A 21505-nucleotide genomic window follows, 5' to 3' on the forward strand; every position below is an offset into this window, starting at 1 on the left:
GCGCCTGGGCCTTGGGGCTCGGCTGTCTTCCGGCGCGTCCACCGGACCTGGCTTTGGTGCCCGGGCTCGGGGGTGGGGGGTGGGGGGTGGCAGGGATCCCTGGAGAGCAGGCAGCCGACCGCAGGAGTTTGGAGTTGGGCGGGGGTGGCTCACGGCTGGTGGGGAGGTGGCCCCGACTGAAGGGGCTGCTCCCCCAGGGTCTCGGCTGGCGACGAAACTGCCAAGTCCTATCCTGTCCCCGCAGTGGGCCGAGGACGTTGGGAGAGGCTTTTCAGGAGGTGAGCGCCAGGTGCGCTCAGGGGCCCGGGCCGCGCCAGGGCGCTCGGAGAGGGAGGCTAAGGCTTGGCCACTGTTTGTTTTGCAGGCAGGCGCCGGAGCCCTGTACTTTGGTCAATTCCGCGACCACCCTCCAGAGACTCAGCCCTCCAGCCCAGCGACCGTCGGCGATGTTTTATTTCCACTGCCCGCCACAACTAGAGGGTGAGTAAACGCCGCGCCCCAGGCAGACGAGTGTCCCCACTGCTCCAGGAGGCTGCGATGGCCGCCAAGGACCCGAGCGGCAGCGGGACTGGTGGGTGGTGAGGCCCGCAGTCCGAGAAGGATGGCGCCTTCTAGGATGCAGCTGTGAGTGCAGAAGCCCGCCCCCCTCACCCCCACCTCCCACCCCAAGCCCCAATCCCGCTGCCCCCCACCCCTCCAACCCAGCCACCACCTGCTTCCCACCTCTCTCCTCAGCCTGGGCCAAGGGGCCCCAGGCTATGTGCTTTGCTCTAGGGACTGGTCGGGTACTCAGGGCTCAGATGCTGGTGTCTCGCCTTTAATCTGGCCTCCCTCGCCTAGGGGACCACGTCAATCTTTCACGGGTTTTGTCAACATCCCCAGAAAGCCAAGGCCTACTGTGCAGTTGACTGGACCTGGAGCCAGGAAAGGCCCAAGTCTTAGGGTATTCTCACTGGGGGCGGAGGGAGAGACGTCTAGCCCCACAGCTTCAGGACCCAGTGGTGTCCTTCCAACACTTGCACAGAGGCTCCAACTCTTGCTGACTACTGTGCCTCGGGATGCTGTGACCCCAAATAGCAACCACTCCCCACAATTTCTAACTTTCAAGGGACAGCCCTACGGCCATCATTTATACCTCAGAGGGTCTCAAGGCCTTGGAAGAAATTTCTCAAGAGCCCTCTTGGGGTCTCTGGCCCTGGTTGTTAATTAGAGGTAATGTCAACCTCTGGTGCAGGTGTCCAGAGCCTCGGGATCCAGGGGTGTGCCCTCCACATAGGGAAGAGACTGGGTAGTTGGGCAGGTGATAATGGCAGTGCAGGTTATGCTCCTTTAACACAGCATCCTCAGTTTGGAGATGTAGTGGATGCAGTACCAGAACTGGGCTTTGACAATCTACTCCTTTAATTTATTTGTAAGGGGGGAGTTGGGGAGGGCGCTGGGCACAGATTAGGAGGCAAAGAAATTGAGGGAAACATGAGACAGGAGAAAAGGGGCTGAAGAAATGAAGGCCTTATCATATGGCTGCCTGCAAGCAATCTTACCTCAGCTGATAAACATGCACAGGGATTTCAGAAAGTTTTGTGGCTATTTTCCCCATGCAAAGCTCTTAAGAATTCAGCAGGGTTTTCTAAAGGAGGCTAATGAGGTCTGGTGTAGAAGTCTGCTTGCTCTGGAAAAGGGGATGGCTGGGCAATTACCTTATTTACCCCTTTAGGTTTCCAAAAGCACAAACAGGCCAGTTGTATGAACAAGGTGAAGAGGCATACCTCAGGAAATATATTCCAGGGCTGGAGGAGCCATCTATAGCTATGCAGGGTGAACTTTCTCTGAGCTTCTGAACCTCTGGTTTGGAATGACTTCCCCGGGTACCCCAAAGTGGAGAAGGCAGAGGCCTGGACACATAGCAGGTGGCAGTCTTCCTGGGTGTCTTAAAGTGAATGCCCTTCAGTTTTCAGAATCACTTAGGGCAGGTCCTGGTATGGCCTGTCAGAGCCTCAGGGCAGTGAGCAGCTTGCTCTTTCAATTCATCCCATCTGATATCTTATTCCCTTGAACGGCATGGATTCTGATGGATATGACCAGAAAGAAAGGAGTTGGGTCTTCAAGAACCCCTTCACAGAGGTGTTTTTATGCCAGTTTTACATAATGCTGTATATATTTTAGTTTCATGGTGCTGGGGAAGAGGTGGTCAGCCGCATACAGGCAGAGATCTGAATTCAGACTGTGATATCTCCAATCTGTTGGCTATTAATTATTCTTTCTTTTATTGATATAGGGAGGCATAAAGAAGAAAGCAAACAGAGCTCATAATCTCAACTCTTAAATAATATTACTGATATGAAATTAGGAGCTACTACATGTCGCTGTTTAGGAAATATCTGAAATTTGAAATCTTCCTTCACCACCTCTTTTTCTAAAAGTGCTCACTATTGCTGGGCCCTGTTATCCCTTAAATATATAACAATTTTACTGTCAAATATATATATTTCTCTATAGGTATGCTATATATTATTTGCACTGAACAGCAAACACCCTCATCATGCTGCACTTTATTTTTTTCACTCGGTAATATGTCTTGATGATTTTTCCTTGCATGCTCATACATGCTTTCTTTTAAACAACTGTGTAGTATTCCAATATATGCTGTACAAAAAGTGCCCACTGATGAGCATTTCAGCTGTGTCCAATTTCTGTTTTTTAAACAATGCATGAACATTCTTGTTGCTCTCTTTTGGCACATTTTAAAATAAGTGTATTCATACATTAAATACTGTTTTTGAAAAATGTTTTCCAAATTGTCCCCCAAATGCAGTACTAATCGATGCTTCTATAACTAACTGGTCAATGGGAGTGAACATTTTTTTGCACTCTTATCTGCTCTGGGTATTTTCTTTATTTTTTATTATATATGCACTTTATTTTCTCCAAGATGGTGAAAATAGTATTTCATTGTTGTTATTCTTCTTCTGGTTTGTTTAATTATCAGCGAGGGTTAGCATTTTCATAACATCATAACCATTAATTATATTTATTTTTAAATAAAAAGTCAATTGCCATTTCCCCCTCAATTTTGTATTAGGTGGGTCTCCACTTAAAAAATTTATTTTGATGAGGCATCCACTGTCTTTCAGATAAATTTGACATGCAGTGTTTCACTTAAATATTTGTTGTGAAAGGTTTGGGTTAACAAGGTATAGATTATTGGACTGGGAAAATTTGTGACTGAAGAGCCTCAGAGACTGCAAAAGGAAACAATTCACTAGCTTGAAAAATAATGGGAGTAAGATTGCTCTGAGGTGCTCCCTTTGAAATTTACAATGAGCTGGAGAGAAATGTTTGTAAATAGGATTTTGAATAATAATGTGATTTGATTAGGAAGATGGAAAGGGGAAGCTTTGGCAGAGAGCAGGGATGTTATAGCAAAAGAGCTAGCCCTGGAGAGTAAAATAATAACTAGGACAGACTCTGCTTAGTAGATAAAATTTTAGAAAGCCCAAAGGACTTTGCTTCTCTGGGACTGAGGCCTTTCTGAGGGATATTGTTTGGGCAGTTTGGCTGTAAATCCTAAAGCTGAAAGGACAGTGATTCTACAAACAGAATCCATGGCAGGTAAAGCATTTACTGGTTAATGGAAACTTGCTCATTTGTTTTCCTAAGAAGTCATTTTGGACAGTAATTAGTGCACATTTGGAAAATGATTTCTGACTTTATAGAAAGCTTTGGAGACCATCAGAAGACAATGTCTTTCTTTTCCAGGAGCTGTCTGTCCTTTATAAGACCTGGCCAGAGGGTAAGGTGTCCTCTGAGAGAGGCCACATCTCAGTCTGCTAGGAATTCAGGGTAGCTGCTATTGGTGCAGATCTTTTGTTAATTGACATCTATAGAACACATCCACTATGGTGCTAATGAGCTGTGACGAATGGTAATTAATATTCATTCATAAACTTCTTACCTCCTGGGGTCCTGCATTTCTAGGAGGAAAGTACTGCAAATAGACTTGGTGTTTTCTTTGCCCCTCCAGCCTCCCCACCCCCAGCCTTTAACCCTTGCTGTTTATAGAAATGAGGGGAAATGTCCTCACAGCTTAATCTAAGACACGGAAGCCCATATTAAACTCATAAGAGCTAATGGAGCATTGGCAGGGGTGTAAATGGGAGTCCTATGGTAAATTAAGGCTCCATCTCTAACCAGTGACCCTTCCTGTCTTAGAGTTAAAAATTTCCCACAAAAACAACCTGTTTGGGGGCTAAGGTCTTCATACTCCCAGTGGAGTGTGCATGAGACCCAAATAACCAAACCACGGAGGCGATTTTGAGCCGTCGCGACCTTATAGAGCAGAGAAGAACTGCTCTCCAGGGTCGCTGTGGCCGTACATTTTTATGGGAGCAGACAACCCCATCTTTCTCCCCTAAAGTGCCTGGTGGGTTTGAACCTTGAGATTGGCAGTTCAACATTTACATATCAGCACCTCCAGGACTCTGGGTCTAAGCTCAGAGATCTGGAGGAGAGAGTGAAAGGACAAGAGGGGAAGGGCATGGAGGTTGGGATGGGGGAGGGGGGTTTACTAAGAGGAGGAGGTCCTGGGGGGTGCAAATGGATAATGCTCTTGGTGGCTAATCAAAAGGTTGGAGGTTTCAGCCCATCCAGACACTTTGCAAGAAAGATCTGGAAATCTACTTCTGACTAAAACCAGCCATTGTGAACCCCGTGGAGAGTAGTTCGAGTCTGACACACTTAAGGTTGTCACGAGTTGGAATCAACTTCCCAGCAACTGCTTGCCGGTAAGAGGAGCAGAGAAAGAAACGTCCGGCGAGCAAAGCTGGAGAAAGCTGTGGCTGGGCCCCTCTACATGGGTTGGCTGCTGTAGGAGTCAGTGTGAAGTCTGCAGGTCCCTGTTCAGGCTGATCCAGTTTGTTCCCAGTAGGCACTGCACCCTTTGGCAACCACTCAACGGGGGACTTTGATGATGGCTTTTTGCGCAGAAAACAGCGGAGGAACCGAACAACATTCACTCTTCAGCAGGTAACAAAACTGATCCTCCTTCTGAGAACTTCCTGCTCCAGAAAACACAGGAGAGATTGAGTAACTCACATCTCTTATAATAAGGCCAATGATTATTTTACCTGGACCTTTGTGTTTTCTGGAGTAATTTGTATATCAAGGAATCTGTTCAAGGGGAGGGCAGATGACTACCCCACTGACCTTAATTTAATAGTTTGGAAAATATTTCTATATCAGCAAATAGGATTGGAATCTCATAACTCTAAGAGTAAAGTGGGGCAGACAAATTTATCCCTAATTAAAAGCTAAGGTTTATGAAATAGACTGAGTTGTCCAAGTTATTTTATCTAATGAGTGGAGGAGTGACATGAAGAATCCTGATATTTCTGGACCTTTCTTAGATCAGCTACTGTCAGAATCCTGGATCAAAATGGGTCAATTTTCCATTCTCTTTCACCCCATTGTGAAAGTTTGGTGAATTACTATAGTTTATAATGCTAGCCTTAGATTTGTGATTCCTATAAATGTTTTTTAATATAAGTGCCTGTGACTACTTACTACACTCATATCTTCTCCTTTAGAGAGCGCTGAGGTTGTTAGTCAGTCTTTGCTTCTAAGTCATCTGTGGTTGAAATTTTAATTCTGTGGGATTTTTTCAAATAGCTCTTTCCTCACCCCCTTCCTCTATTTGATTGTGAAACTGCTTCCTCACCACTCGTAGCACATTTGAAATATCCACCTTCTGCTCCCCACTGAACCACAGATTCTCACTAGCAAATATTTTTTCCTTTTACCAGCTGGAAGCTCTTGAGGCAGTTTTTGCCCAAACGCACTATCCAGATGTCTTTACCAGAGAAGAGCTAGCCATGAAAATAAACCTCACAGAAGCTAGAGTGCAGGTAAACATTCTTTTTAATTATTTAACTCTCTAATATTAAAACTGGCAAACTTTTTTTTTGACATCATGACTGCAGAGTGCGCATTTGGCCAAAGAAAGCAAATGAAGACTATCTGTCATTTTCATGATGCACTTTAATAACATCAACATAATGTGGAATATTAGATTAGGTTGATTAATCGGTCATTCATAATTAACTAGTGATAATGTTCTACACTAATTTGTCCGCGTCTCTAAGGTACTAAATTACATCAATGCACATCCATTTCCTTGCTTTGGAAAAAAAAAAAAAAAGCTGAGATGCTATTCTCAAAGCATCTCTGACCGCTCTGGGGTAAGGCCAGTCAATGCAGAGAACAGAGTTTTCAGATGGGAAGCAGCGTAGGAGCTTTTTCCAGAAATTGCATCATGGCCAACTTTTCCTCAGTATGTGAACGGTTTCAGTGAAGTGGATCCAAAGAACATGTGCAATTTAAAAATCTTTAAGTGGCCTCAGTGTAAGGGCAGGCCCTTTGGATGGGCCTGGCTTATGGTGACAATCTTGAAGCAGGAGTTCTTTTTAGAAGCTACCCAGTGATTATATTTAAGTGCACAAGCCTGTTGAACCCAGCAGATGTGCCTAAGCTCCGGAGGAACTGATTCACAATGCTGCCTCTCCGGTCGAGTTATTATTTGAGCACAATTATACATTCTTATATTGATGGATTTTTTTCTTCCGTGATGTTCCTGTTATTTATTTATTTTTATGTAGGGGCTCGGGGTTAAGACTATGCAAAGATCTAATTGCAGGAAATATAATAGTTTGCCTTCGGTTCCCTTGGGTCATGTTATTATCTCTTAAAAACCAATGGCTGAAGAGAGAGAATGGAATTCTGAGCAGTAAATTGGGAGCTGTAAACAAATTATTTTCCCTATAATCAGATTATGTGATCCTGATTATTAAATCTGAACATGCATCATTGGTCATAGACAGGCAAATTAAACTGATTATTATTTGAAAATGAAAATCTCCTTTGGCCAGGTCGATGTCTGTCCTTTCTTTTTTTAATGCCAGCTTGCCAATAGCTGCCTAAAGACTGAACTGCAAATTGAGATAAATGATACAATTATTGAGCATTTAGAAGTGGAAGATCATAACTTCTCCCTGAAAGGTGCAAGGGTGAGATAGAGGTGGTGACAATTAGAGCAAGGAATTGCTGTTTCGGCCGTTGTTGGCAAGTCTGCAAACAGACAATGGCTGTGGCACATTTGTTCAGTGAGCTTTTGTGTGGGGCCCTGGCTTGGGTGGCAGGAAGGGAGATGTGTTTACGTTTATACCCCTTGCTCATTCAAATATGATTAATGTTCTATAAAGCAGTGTCTTAATCGAAGCTGATGTTGTCAAACAATAACTAAATAGGGAAATAAACGACTCCATCATGCTCCTTCCTCAGAAGCAGGCGAACTGTCAGTGCAAAGTCATTAGAATATGATAATGAAAAATAGCTCAATTAAATGTTGTTATAGCTGTGACCTTCATTCAATTAAGACGCAAGAAAGTGTCTGCATTTTGCTTTGCATTTAACTGCCCTAAATTTAGAATATAGATAAAATCATTATTCAGTGGTTGCTGATATGTGCAATTAAAAGCCAACTAAATTAAAAAAGAAAGAAATTAAAGGAGAATGAAAAGGTGGGGTGAGTTCAGCCAGAGGACCCAGTTTTTCACAAGGACCAACTTGTCGGCAGCTAGGGGAGGAGAATGCTGTCTTGGGGAAGAGGAAGGAAATCAAGCCAAGCATTTCAAATTTTTTTAAAGCCAGGAATTGTCTCCTAAGAGGGGAAGGGAGAGGTTTGCTGGATGGAGGAAAGAACACAAGGTTTCCACTGACCTCTGGGAATATTTGGGGGCTGGGATACTTGTCTTCCACAAGGTTGCTTTTCTGCAAAGACAGTTTTGGTTCTAAGGCTTAAGGAATTTGATACCAGCCTCTAAGATGATGCTTAGGCCGAGTGGATCATGAGCTGCTTTCTTACCTGATCAAGCAGCAGATGTTTATTGAGGGATTGCTTGCCGAGAGCTGTGCTCAGTGCTCTGCATTGTCTTCCTAACAATGCCCAGGGGCTGGCCACTATTGTCCCTAGCTGGTTTGTACCATGGTTTCTAGACAGGACAGTGGGCTTCAAATCCTGGAGCTGCCACTTACCACCTGACAACCTCTGGGGAGTTAATGAGCTGCTTAATTTTTTCAGCTGTAGAACAGGGAATGGCCTACTTTATGGAATTGGTCTTGGATTCTAGAGACTGAGTTTCTAGCAGGTATACTGGGTTGATGGTAATGAACTTGTCACGATGGATAAATGGATGACTTCAGGAGTAAACATAGGTGTGAGATTTGGCACACAAAAGGAGGATGCTTAAATAAAGCTTGCTGGAAAAGTTAAGGAGTATTTTTCAATGAGGAAGAGCTAGGGCAATCTTTTTGAAATTCCTTAACCATTATGCTCAGTAGTAAATTTATTCCACATATTTAATGTACTTGCAAGGAGTCTAAGTGCTTGGCTGCTAACTGAAAGGTTAGCAGTTCAAGCCCAGCAGCAGTTGTTTTGCTATGTGACAGTCATCCTCTTGAAGATTGCAGCTGTGGGAACCCTGTGAGTGGTTTCATGGTGTTGCGATGACTCAGAAGAGATGTGGCTGATGGGGATGCATTTGTTAGTTTGTTTCATGAAAGAAATTTTCCACAATATGGAGCAGTTTTACCTTTCCAACAGGTGGGTTACAAGATGGGCTGGGTCAAACTGATACAAGGTCAGCAGTTCCCAAGTTGCTTGGTGGGAGAAAGACGAGCCTTTCTGCTCCTGCGGAGATATAGTCTCAGAAACCGGGGGACGTTCTACTCTGTCCTCTGAGTCGGGACAGACTCCTTGGCAGTGAGTTGAGTATGATCCTTGCGTTGCTATGAATTGGCTCCAGCTCAACCACATCGAATAACAATAATATTACCATTCAGATACTTTTTGCTATTTAACATTTCTTAAAAAAAATCTTTTGTGGCCTACTACACAGACCCACTAATGGGTCAAAATCTGTAGTTCCAAGAGCGCGACTTTGGGAGGTCTTTTGCTCTGCTCATCACACACCTGGTCAGTGGAACACCGCAAGCCTTAGGCAAGGGGTCCATGGCGTTGGTTTCAGACTCTTGTCGGAAACACCCCCTGTCTGCTTTTCTTCCTTTATTGAATGAGTGTTTTGCTCTCAGGTGTGGTTTCAGAACCGAAGGGCCAAGTGGAGGAAAACAGAGAGAGGGGCCTCAGACCAAGAACCTGGTGCCAAGGAGCCCATGGCGGAGGTGACACCTCCACCAGTGAGAAACATCAACTCACCGCCCCCCGGGGACCAGGCCCGGAACAAGAAAGACACTCTGGAGGCCCCACAGAGGTGAGATGGGCCTGGGGAGGTCACAGGCAGTGACAGCCCCGTGGATCGGAAACTCAGTGTGATTTTCTTTCTTTGGCAGCCTGGGGCGAACAGTGGGTCCCGCAGGACCTTTCTTCCCCTCTTGTTTGCCAGGGACCATCCTGAACACGGCCACATATGCCCAGGCCTTGTCGCACGTTGCCTCCTTGAAAGGTAAGTTTTGAGTAAGCTGGCAGGATGGGCTGGATTTGGCTTCCTTGGAGATCATAATGAAAATGTCTCTCTAACGATCCTGCTCCTTGGCTCAATCTTGCACCTCTGGACAGGGCAGTCCCATCCTCCTGCTGTAAATCACAGCCGCATTGAAGGACTGCATCATTTTTTAAGAATGAGATTGGAATATAAGTGAAAGCAGAAACCGTGGCTCCATTTAACAAATTGGCTTGTCCAAGGGGCAGTTCTTTGAAAAGCGGCCACTCCATGTTGATACAGTCCACCCTCTAACTGCTGATGCCTTTAGTCGATAAGCAGCAGCTCCTGGCGAAGCTGTGATGGCTGCTTGTCTCTGTTGCTAAGTTGTCCCCGTATTTGCCTTTGTGCACTCACCTTCCCTACGTACTCTTGATCCAGAAAGGCCTTTAGGGTTTCTGGTTTTTCAATGTGTTTCCTGTTTTCTCAGTGTTTGTTGCTCTCTGAAGGATGAAAATGTTTAGGGATTTGGGGGTGGGGGTGGGGGTCAGGTTTGGAGTGAGGAATCTCTTGCGGGGCCGACCCCTAGGGATTTCTGGGCAGTCCCACTGGATGAGTAGGCCCTTCTAGTCTCCCAAGCCCGTTCTTCGTGTGGGCAGGGCAGGGGTAGGGGCAGGCTGGGTCCCAGATAGGCGTGGAGCAATGGAAGCTGGTGCTCTCACCTGAGGCTCATCGGTCTCCAGGATCTGGGAGGTGGGGCTGCAGGTTCAGGCTGTAAGTGTTTTCTCTGAAATATCCTGTGACAGAGGCAATGGGGTTGGTACCTTGTGACATCTCTTGTCTGTCCTACTTAAGGGCCTGTGGTCTCCCTGTGCCTCCAGCATGTGAGCAGCAGACATATACTTAGAGTGTGGCAATTTGTACCCCAATGTGGGTTCTTCAGTTGGAATGAGCATCTAACCAAGTCACCCATGGGCCAGGCATCTCTAAGACAAAAGAAGCAGGAAGACAGCATGTGCCAAGTGTCAGGAAAGATCATAGGTTGCAGGACCAGGGCCAGAACTGTAGCCCTGACAGACTCCTAGCTTTGAGCTTTACACAGTAACAGGCAGACCCTGTGAACTGTCTAGGGGAGTTGGATGAATCTTCTTGCTCCATTGAGCAACCAAGTTTAGCTCTACCCCAGCCTAGATCCCATGACCCTTCTTTCAGCTCCAGGGTACAGGTGACAAATACAGCCCTATAGAGCAGCCCCAGAAAATAATTTCAAGACATAGTGGGCACTGTGACGGTGGGCCATTCCAGAAAGGGACAACCAGTGATTTTGGGCATCACAAGCTCAGAAGCAACAAAGTCAACATGGAAGAAGCACACCAGCCTGTGTGATCATGAGGTGCCGAAGGGATCAGTTATCAGGCATCAAAGAACAAAAAAATCATATTATTGTGTGCTCACCTCCCCAATATGATTGCTGAAGACTGATGGGTGCATAAGCAAATGTGGTGAAGAAAGCTGATGGTGCCCGGCTATCAAAAGATATAGCGTCTGGGGTGTTAAATGGTTGAAGGTAAACAAGCGGCCATTAGCTCAGCAGCAACAAAGCCCACATGGAAGAAGCACACCAACATGTGTGATCACAAGGTGTCAAAGGGATCAGGTATCAGGCATCAAAGAAAAAAAATCACACCATTGTGAATGAGGGAGTAGTGCAGAGTGGGGACCCAAAGCCCATCTGTAGGCACTGGACATCCCATTACAGAAGGGTCATGGGGAGTTGATGAGCCAGTCAGGGTGCTGTGTAGCAACGATGAAACATACAACTTTCCTCTAGTTCCTAAATGCTTCTTTACACACCCCCTCCACACACACACTATTATGATCTCAATTCTACCTTACAAATCTGGCTAGACCAGAGAATGTGCACTGGTACAGATAGGAACTGGAAACACAGGGAATCCAGGGCGGATGATCCCTTTAGGACCAGTGGTGAGAGTTGTGATACCAGAGGGTGGAGGGAAGGTGAGGTAGAAAGGGGGAACCGATTATAGGGATCCACATATAACCTCCTTCCTGGTGGACAGACAACAGAAAAGTGGGTGAAGGGAGACGTCAGACAGTGTAAGATATGATGAAATAATAATTTATAAATTATCAAGGGTTCATGAGGGAGGGGGGAGCGGGGAGGGAGGGGAAAATGAGGAACTGATGCCAACTTAAGTGGAGAGCAAATGTTTTGAGACTGATGAGGGTAACGAATTTACAAATGTGCCTTACACAATTGATGTATGTATGGATTGTGATGAGTTGTATGAGCCCCAATAAAATGATAAAAAAAAATTGGGGGCATCACGGAAGGGGGCAGTTTGTGTAAAGCAGCAATCCAAGCATCCTATCAAAGCCTGCTGCTACAGATCCTGAGAGGAGCCTCCTTTTCTATAAATGTCTTTTGCTCGCCCTGCTCTAGCCCAGTCTGTGCTCTCAGCTTTCTTTTGTGAGTGGAGGTCTGTAAGTGCTAAAGGAGGGGCTGGCTTGACTGCTGTGAGTGGGTGGAGCCTGTGAGTGGGTGGAGTCTGTGAGGTCCTCTCAGCCTGTGGGTGGAGGTCTGTGAGTGCCAAAGGAGGGGCTGGCTTGACTTCTGTGCAGGGTGGGCAGGGCAGTGCATAAGTAGGAGATAGAGCTAGGGTCAGAACCACATCTCCTGACTCCCTGTACACTCAATGCTCCCAGCTCAGCAGCAACAGAGAGTGCAGGGAGTCCCATGTTGGTGGAAGGGCTAGCACAAAAAGCTCAATTCCCTTCTCCAGTTCTTCTTCATTCCTCTCCATAGGAAGGACTCCATTTCCCTAAGCCTTTTTGGTTGGCCTGTGACCCCTGTGTCTACCTCCCTGGGAATCAGACTTTCCTTTGACGCTGCCTTGGCTGCTGATGGCTTTGGGGGTGTGTGGGATCCTATAGAAGTGACTGAAACCTCACATGTGTTTACCATATCTTTGTATATTGTGTTGGGTCATATTGGTAATTAGAGGGACAAGACTTGTTCTGTAGCTGGTGACACTCAAATGATTCTAGACCAAGTGGGTACTGAGCATGAGAGAAGTGAACAAATACAGGAATTGTTTTCCTTTCTTAACTAAAAATGTACCCTTGCTCGTTATTCTTAATACAACTAGATCTCTTGGCTTATTTGTGGTTTTCCAATTTCTGATACAGCACAGAGAAAAGATACAGTTCATTACTAGGATAAAGAGCCATTCAAAGACCCGTACTAGTGTGCCACCTAGGATTTGAGTGGGGCAGAGGGAGAGCCTTTGCCTCCCTCAGCTGTTCAACCCAACAAACTGCAGCCATGTGTTCTAAAATTCTTGACTTTCAAGAGAAACTGGAAATATTAAAAAAATTTTAAATCGGAAATAGTACCATTTAAAAATGTTACCTCCAACTCTTTGGGATGAAATGGCACATCGAGGGTCAGATGTAGCCTGTCCTGCTCTCTTGTGAGTGCCACTCAAACAGTGAGAGAACTGGAGCCATCCCTGGTCCCTCTCATCTCCACTTTCTATCTTTTCCTCATTCCTTGGCCTTTCCTCAGGTCTTTCACTTGATCAGAGTTCTGTTTGGTGCCTCTGGGCTAGTCTCTCCCTCGGCTCATCCTGACACCCTGCTTTTGTGAGCTCTGGCAAACGAGGTTATGTTGGAAGGGAGGGAAATAAGCAATTGTTGGGAAGTTCCTCTATTTTCTGCAAGATGAGCTCAAGATATAATCTCATTGAGTCCCAATTATAACCCACTGAGCTTCATGTAGTTGAGGAGTTTCAAAGTTGCACTGCTAGTAAGTACATCTGGGATCTCGGTACTAATAATGATTTGGTACTCTTATTTTGTTCTACAAGTGATCTGGCACTTGTGGACATTTCTGCAGGGGAGGGACCCTGAGCTGGAAGACTCTGGGGCTAGACCAGATCAAAGATGTTCACTGGGAGGTGCTGAGGGACCAGGCTCTGCCTCACTAACCAGGCCTTGCTTTAGGTCCCAGGGGGTGAAGTATGTGCCTGTCCATAACCAGGGTCATGGACATTTGAGGTGTGGAACCATGGTTTGGACTTAGGATGTATTCTACCTCCCTCCTCCTTCCAGTTTCCCCCAATATAAGGGTATAGTGTGACCTAGAGCCCATAAATTAGTGATCACAACTATAAGGACCAAAACCTCTTCTCTTCTGTCCCAGTAGGCAGACACTTCTCTCTCTCCTCTCTCTTTCTCTTGGGTTTGGACTCTACTTTCATCAGGCTATTGACCAATAAGAGGCAGTCTCTGTTTGCTTATGCTAGAAGCTTGCCCATATTAGAAGGCACCTGACTATGTGAGTCCACCTGTCCTTTCACAAATAGAAAACTAAGTCCATGTATTCAAACATTACTCAACCAGGTCACCCCTTTATCCATGTGGGGCTTCTGCCCCCCTTTGTCTGGCACCCAGATATCATTTATTCATTCATTTCCCCGGAACAACACCTGCCGGTAGAGAAAGCAATGAGGGTATATCGACCCATACCCTTCTCCCTAGCAGACAAAGACAGTCATGACTCTGCTTGGGTGGGAGCCCCGGCCTCACCAGAACTACTGAGTCCTGGACCAATATGAGCCGAGCTTCTAATCCAGGCATCCCGGGCCTGTGAAAATTTTCAAATAACACAAAGAAATGAATTGGTCAAAACTGATATCAGTTCCCAGATTCAAATCAGAGGTCTTAGGTGTGGTAGTCCTAACGGGGAACATTAGCTTGAAGATAATAAGAGTAGGACCCTGGGATCTGCGTGTTGTGGCCTAGTCCTAACACTAAGCCAGGTAGTGCTGCTCTGTGTCTCCAGGCCAAGCTCCCGGGATGTGGAGCCAAGGACCCCTATGCAGCTTCCCAAGTAAGACTGGAAGTGCAGGGCAGGTGCCCAGTGCACTGGAGTAGAATAATCACTTTTCAGTTGTTTCCCATTAATTCCTAAGGTGTGTTATGTAAAAAGGATCACCAGTTGCAGTGCTTGACAAATACCATCATTAACGACAATATTTTTTCCTTCCCCTTGCCAACTGAGTTACACTCAACTTCAAAGTTCTAATGAAGCTTTCCGTTTCTTTGAACTTTACTGCTGCTAAAGTTTCTCTTTTCCTTGTTGCCCCCATTGTTCCAGTTTTGGGCAAAGTTGGAGATTTTTTTCTGTGCCTCTAGGATTTCATGCTCAGAGCATGTGGGCTCTACCCACGTGAGTAAACAGGATTGGCTCATGCTTTGTGATTGGGAGTTTCATGGAAACAGAAATTAAAAGGCGGCAAGACCCTACCGCATGCATAGAGAGTTTGCATAACAATAATGCATATTCAGATAAAAAGCCTTTGGGACACAAGTAATTTTCCTGCCATGCTTATCAGCCATTCTTGTCTTATGTTCACAATCCATTAATGCAGAACATGTTGTTAATGGCAGGAGGGTGTGTGCTAGCATTTGTTTCATGGAAGTGAAGATCAGGCATGGCTGAGAGATTCTAGAGCAGCGCTTCTCAACCTGTGGGTCGGGATCCCTTTGGGGGTCGAACAAACCTTTTACAGGGGTCGCCCGATTCCTAACAGCAGCAAAATTACAGCTATTAAGTAGCAATGAAAATAATTTTATGGTTGGGGACTGGGTGGTGTCACCGTAACAAGAGAAACTGTATTAAAGGGTCAAGGCATTAGGAAGGTTGAGAATCACTGCTCTAAAGCTACAGGCAGGAGACTGACTCTCTGGTGCACTTAGCTGGTTGCCTCTAATCTGTGCTTCCCAGTGCTGGGTGTGAGGTGGAAATAATTGCAGCTGCCAGGGGAGAACTTTCATATCACAGGAGCTCCCCTCCCTGGGCTTGCAGCCCCCTGGCCTGCACTGGGTGAAGAGGGGAACGTCTCCGTGGGGCTTTCTGGGCTGTGACCTTTCGGACGCAAATTGTCAGCTCTTTCTTCAAAGGAGCCTTGGGTAGGTTTGAGCCTTTTAACTAATAGCTGAGCTTTTAATTGTTTGTACCATCCTGGGATATATCACCTGTATATTTATACTGAATCACACATTATGCTTCACCGAGGATGAGTGATTTATTCTTTATGATAGTCTTTCTACAGTTTGTCTCTTCCTTTTAATCTTTATAATTTTTGTTTTTTTTAAATGTCTGACTGTACAGGGACTCGGTACATTGTTGAATACAAGTGGTTAGACAGAACAGGCATTGTTGCCTTTTAAATGACAACTTTTTATATATTAAGATATAATTCACATACCACACAACTTGCCTATGGAAGTGTACAATTCACAGAACACAACCATTACCACAGTCCATTTTAGAGCAATTTCATTACCTTTTTACCCATTACCACTCACTTCCCATTTCTCCCCTGTCCCTCAACCCCTGGCAATCACTGATCTGTTACCTCTCTGTATAGATTTTGTTTACTGTAGATATTTTGTGTAAATGGAATAATAATATATGTGGTCTTTGCAACTAAGCTTTTTAAAATTTGGGAAATTGAAAAATGTATTGTTACATCTATAGAACAAAACACTTGTACCATTTTAAGTGTATAATTTGGTGGCATTAATTACATTCACCATGTTGTGTAACTATAACCCTTATCTATGTGTATTTCCAAGATTTTTTTATTATCCTAAACAGAAACTTAGCACGCGTAACCATTAACTGCCCATTTTCCCTTGTTCCCAGCCCCTGGTAACCACTAGTAAAATTTTGATTCTATGCATTTACCTATGCTGGTATTTCATAAAAGTGGGATTGCACAATATTTATTTTTCATTTAGACAGCATGTTTTAAAGGTTCATTCATGTCATAAAATGAATTAGAAATTCATTTGTTCTTATGGCTGAAAAATACTCAGATCCCATTCTATGAGTATAACACGTTTTGCTTCTCCATTCACTATTAATGGAGATTCAAGTTGTGTCTTCGTTTTGGTTACTTTAACAGTACTGAAATTAGCATTGGTGTACAGATATCTATTTGAGCCCCTGTTTTCAAGTCTTTGGGGCATTTACTGAGGAATGGAACTGCTGGGCCATCTGGAATTATATGCTTAATGTTTTAGAGAAATATTGCCTGATTCTTGATCCCAAAGAAAGTTCTTAATGTTTCATTATGTTTGCTAACATTATTTTTAGGCACCTTCCTTTCAGATGAAAATATTTTCTTCTTGCTCTTGTTTTCCAGGAGTTTTACCTGAATTATTACATTTTAAATGATGAATCTGAATGGATGCTGAATTCTATTGAATACTCTTTCTGCATCTATTGAGAAGATCACATCACATAATTAAAAGATACTAATATGGTGAATTACTTTAATTGATTTTTTAAAATGTTAAACCAATTGTGCATTCCTGGAATAGACCACATTAGATGTGCTATGTTATCCTTTTTATATATTGCTAAATCTCTGGTGGTATAGTGGGATATCCATTGAACTGTTAAACATAAGATTAGTGGTTCAAACGCACCAGTAGTTCCACAGAAAATAAGATCATCTACTCAGAAACCTAAAGGAATAGTTCTCCGCTAGCTTATAAATCAGACATCACTCCATGGCAGTACATTTGGTTTATTCAGTTTGCTAATGTTTAGGATCTTGCACCTACGATTGTAAGATTGGACTATAATTTTCTTTCTTTTTTTGCTTTCCATACCAGGTTTCGGCATTGCTTTATTAAATGGTAGGAGCCCTTGTGGTGTGCTGGTTACACATTGGTCTGTGATCTGCATGGTGGGCAGTTTGAAACCACCAGCAGCTCCATGAGAAAAAGACTGGGCTTTCTATTCCCATAAATAGTTACAGTCTCACAAATCCACAACAGGCTGCTCTGAGTCACCATTGACTTAATGGCAGCGAGTTTGGTTTTTCAGATGGTGGTTCCTCCAAAACTTGGCCTATGGATTCAGTGACTGCTTCATCCTCTCTCATGAATAAGAGGACTCACTGGGCTCTGCTGAGCAGGTGTTCTGCTACTCTTGCTTTAGTGTTTCTTGTGATGTTGCAGTCAGATGGAAGCTAGTGTTGACATAAGAAGGCTCAACTTATAGGTGAACCAGGGCTGGCTAGGAAACAGAAACCTATCTTTCTATCTACATGGTCTCTTCACATGGTTAGCTTGGCCTGGGGTTGGATAGAAAATTCCAGAGCTTCTTCAAGCTTAAACCCAGACCTGGAACAAAGCCACTTCTACTGCTTTCTATTGATAAAAGAAAGTCATAGCCTAACTTTCAGGGTTGGTGGGGACTACACCAGGGCATGAAGACAGGAAAGGATGGCTCACTAAAGGCCATCTTACAGAGTAACCGTGTCAGGTATTAAGGTCATGCTGGCCACATGACTTGAGTGTGTATGTTTTGAATTTACCTTACCTCCCAATCCAGCACTACAAGCACTTTAAGGGTATTGCTCATATCTGACATACCTTCCAAGCCACTCCCTCTGACCATAGCTCAAGGTCTAGTATAGAATTATGTTTGGGTTAAGAAATAAAGAAACAAAAAAAGCAAAAGGAAAAAAGCTTTTGGCCCCAAAGAAATACTTCCCATAGGAGACTCAGTGGGGGCTGGACTGGCAATGTGCTGCTAGCTGCCTGCGGAACCCTAAGCAGTACAGGGTCCCCTCCTCTTCTTTACTCAGCCTATGCTGAGCACTGCATTTTGTAGAACTCTGAACCAGGGGTTGCACATCCACCAATGGTAGATAATGTTACTACTGTAGAGCTCACAGGCTAAGGCCTGGGCTTGGACGAAACAAGGGATTTTTATCTAATGAGACACAGTTAGGTGGTCTTATTGAGGTAATGAAAGACAGGCAAAGTTTAGGGAGCACATGGATGCTCTCTCTTTAGGTATAAGGGGGTGGTTAGGTTGGAACTTGAAGGATGTGTAAGAATGGCCACCAGGTGAAGGCACACCAGACAGAGTGGCAGGAGCAAAGGTAGAGCCAAAGGTCTGGATGGAGCTCAATTTGGGGGAGGCAGAAAGCATACCCAGGGGAAGCCCAGGCCCTGTAGTCAACACTAGCCTTGGCCCAGCTCTGCCTCCCTCTTTAAGACTCGCTCAACTTAGGGCAGGCCCATTCTCCTTGCCTGGGAAATGGAGAGCACAATAGTCATATCCGGGACAAGCCGATGCTTGTGGCAGATCTTGCAGAGCTCTCTCTGGGTTTGTCACTTTGAAGAGGTTCTTTGGGACCTGGTTAGGGTTTGGGTTTTTTGTGATGGCTCATTGGGAGCATAGTGTCTTGGCTCCTGCTGGTCTTGCCTTCCCAAGGTAGAGCCTCCCCTCATTTGGGGCACAGTTTAATGAAGCACCGCACAGCACTTCCCCCAGAGTAACAACTCATTTCTGAAGGTGAAGTTGTTTGGGAAGCAGGTCAGTCTTTATGGTGATTGTGGTTAGGGCAGCAACAGGTCCTCCGAATCTTGTTGAGAATACTCCCATGCACATACCAAGAAGACAGGGGTGTAGAATCCTAGAAATTAATATTTATTAGAAATCTGTCTCTCAAACAAGACAAAGCATTTTACTGTGATTTAGGTGATGGTTTACAGAAAGATCATAGTTTTACACGAAACAATTCATACACATTCTGATTCAACTCATCCATGGCAACTGCCTCAAACCATTCGTTATTCCACTTCCTCCCTATCTCCATTCCTCCTTCTTTGTGAAACCTCTGAACTTTGTCCTTGGGTAAATGTTTCCCTTTTAATCTTACATGGTTGATTACTTTACTAGTGGGCTGAGTTCAGTTCTAGATCTGAAAAGCAAGGGCCATTGTCCTGGGGATACCACCGTCTCTATCCAACCAATAAGCCTGGTGTATTGTGTGACTTTGAGTCCTCTTCCACTTTTTTCAGGACCTCCTAATGTAGTTCTTTTCAGAGTAGTTGGTAATGGTAGCTGGGCACCATCTAGTTCTTCTGGTCTCAGGGTTGGGAAGATTCAATGTTTGCATGGTCTATTAGTGCCTTGGATGAATTATATCCATGTGTCTTTTTATTTTGTTTTATTTTATTTTTGTCATCCTTCTTTCCTCTGGATGCAGAGAAACCTGTATTTTCACCTTATGTAGCTGCTCGTGAACTTTTAAGGCCCTGGTTGCGACTCACCAAATGAGGATGAAGAACATTGTTTCTTGCTAAGCTATTTTTCCCAATTGAACTTTGTGCCCCTCCAAGACTATGGTTCTGATCTCCCAGGCCCAGCCACTCACTCCCTCAAGATACTTGATTATGTCTAAAAGTTTTAATAACTTTGTTCTCTGTTTTCTGTACCACATATTTACAGCAAAAGTAAATACACCCACACGAATGTCTCCTGTAAAACCTACCTATACTCAGAGATGCACTCTCCTTTTCCCACTTGCTCGTCCTGTGTGTCTATCCAAGTATCAACTCATAGATCCCAACCCTTTCAGGATCGGTGAGATAGCAGTACTTGCCTCTGTTACTTTACCTCCCAGTGTCTTTTCCTGTCTCTATCATTTTTTTACCAACCTCTCTCTTGTAGTATGTTGCCTTCCCCTTCATCCAAGTTAACACCTGTTTATTCTCTAGCTCAAGATTGGGGAACTTTTCTTTTGACAAGGGCTCTTTGGATATTTATAACCTCATTTTCAGACCATTCTGGTCAAACATTTCATTAATTCACCCTGACGTGATGGCTAGAACTGCTTCTCTTTGGTGAGGCAGGTACTGTTAGCGATCTTGATGATTTTGTAGGCCTTATATGGCCCATCGGTCCAACAGTCTTCACCTCTGCTCCAGTCCAGGACTTCTTCTCTTCCCCTCCCATCCTTAGTCACCATCGAATAATTTTTCTTTAATCTGAAATGCTTTTTGTTACAGTAGTCTCACACAATCTTGTCCTTTTATGATTGACTAATTATAGTCAACATACTTTCCTCCAAATTCATCCATATTGTGAAGTGCTTTACAGATTTGTCATTATTCTTTAACAGTGTGTAGTATTCCATTTTGGGTATGCATCAATGTTTGTTTGTTTGTTTAATCCATTCTTCCACTGATGGGCATTGAGGTTGTTTCCATCTTTTTACCACTGTGAATAATTTGGTGGTGAACATAGAGGTGTATATACCTATTTGTTTTTTGACTCATTTCTTTAAAATATATGTTAAGCAGAGGGATGCTGGGCCAGATGATATTTCTATTTTAAACTTTTGAGGGAGCTCTACATTGCTTTCCATAGTGGCTGTACCATTTTACAGTCCCACCAATAGTGTATGAGAGTTCCAGTCTCTCTGTACCCTTGCCAGCATTTTTGCTATTTATTGTGTTGAAATTTGCTATTAATACTTGTGTGAGGTGGTATCTTATCGTTGTTTTGATTTGCATCTCTCAAATGGCTAATAAGCATTTCTTCATATGTTTGTTGGGCACCTCAATGTCTTCTTTGGTGAAATATCTATTCATGTTCTCTGCCCAGTTGTTTCACTGGGTTCTATTTCTTGTTGAGGTGTTGGAGTTTTCTGTACATTTTAGAGATTAGTCCTTGCCTGATATATCATTACCATTCCTCCCCCCCAACTGCTTGTTTTCGTTTACTCTTTTGGTGAAATCTTTTGATGCACCTAAGTGTCTAATTTTCAAGAGATCCCATTCATTTACTTTTTCTTCTTCTGTTTGTGTATTTTTCATTATGCTTGATCATGTTTTTATGTTATGTATTAGAGTCTCTAAGCTTGTCTCTATTTTTTTCATGATATTCTTCATAGTTCTAGGTTTGACATTTAGGTCTTTGATTCATCTTAAAAGTTTGTTTTTTTATATAGTATGGAGTATAGGTCCTCCTATACTGCAAATGGAAATCTAGTTTTATCAGCACATTTGTTAATGAAGTTATCTCTTCCCCATTTTATGAATTTTGGCCTTTTGTCAAAGATTAGATATCTATAAGTGGAAGGATTGACATATAAGTTCAATACTCTGTTCCATTG

The 21505-nt window shown here is 44.0% G+C and overlaps 1 protein-coding gene across 1 annotated transcript in view; it reads left to right on the forward strand.

Moving 5' to 3' along the window:
* The first annotated feature begins 446 nt into the window (after window positions 1-446).
* DRGX (dorsal root ganglia homeobox) overlaps window positions 447-21505 on the forward strand; it is a 49561-nt gene continuing 28502 nt past the window's right edge. The window contains exons 1-5 of the mRNA XM_004716234.3: window positions 447-480; window positions 4925-5022; window positions 5799-5900; window positions 9142-9320; window positions 9400-9512. Of these exons, the coding sequence (XP_004716291.1) occupies window positions 447-480; window positions 4925-5022; window positions 5799-5900; window positions 9142-9320; window positions 9400-9512 (526 nt within the window). The remainder of the gene's footprint in view (window positions 481-4924; window positions 5023-5798; window positions 5901-9141; window positions 9321-9399; window positions 9513-21505) is intronic.

This window comes from Echinops telfairi, unplaced genomic scaffold (genome assembly GCF_000313985.2).
Source record: "Echinops telfairi isolate 266 unplaced genomic scaffold, ASM31398v2 ScPeMD7_7465;HRSCAF=8503, whole genome shotgun sequence".
Lineage (NCBI taxonomy): Eukaryota > Metazoa > Chordata > Mammalia > Afrosoricida > Tenrecidae > Echinops > Echinops telfairi.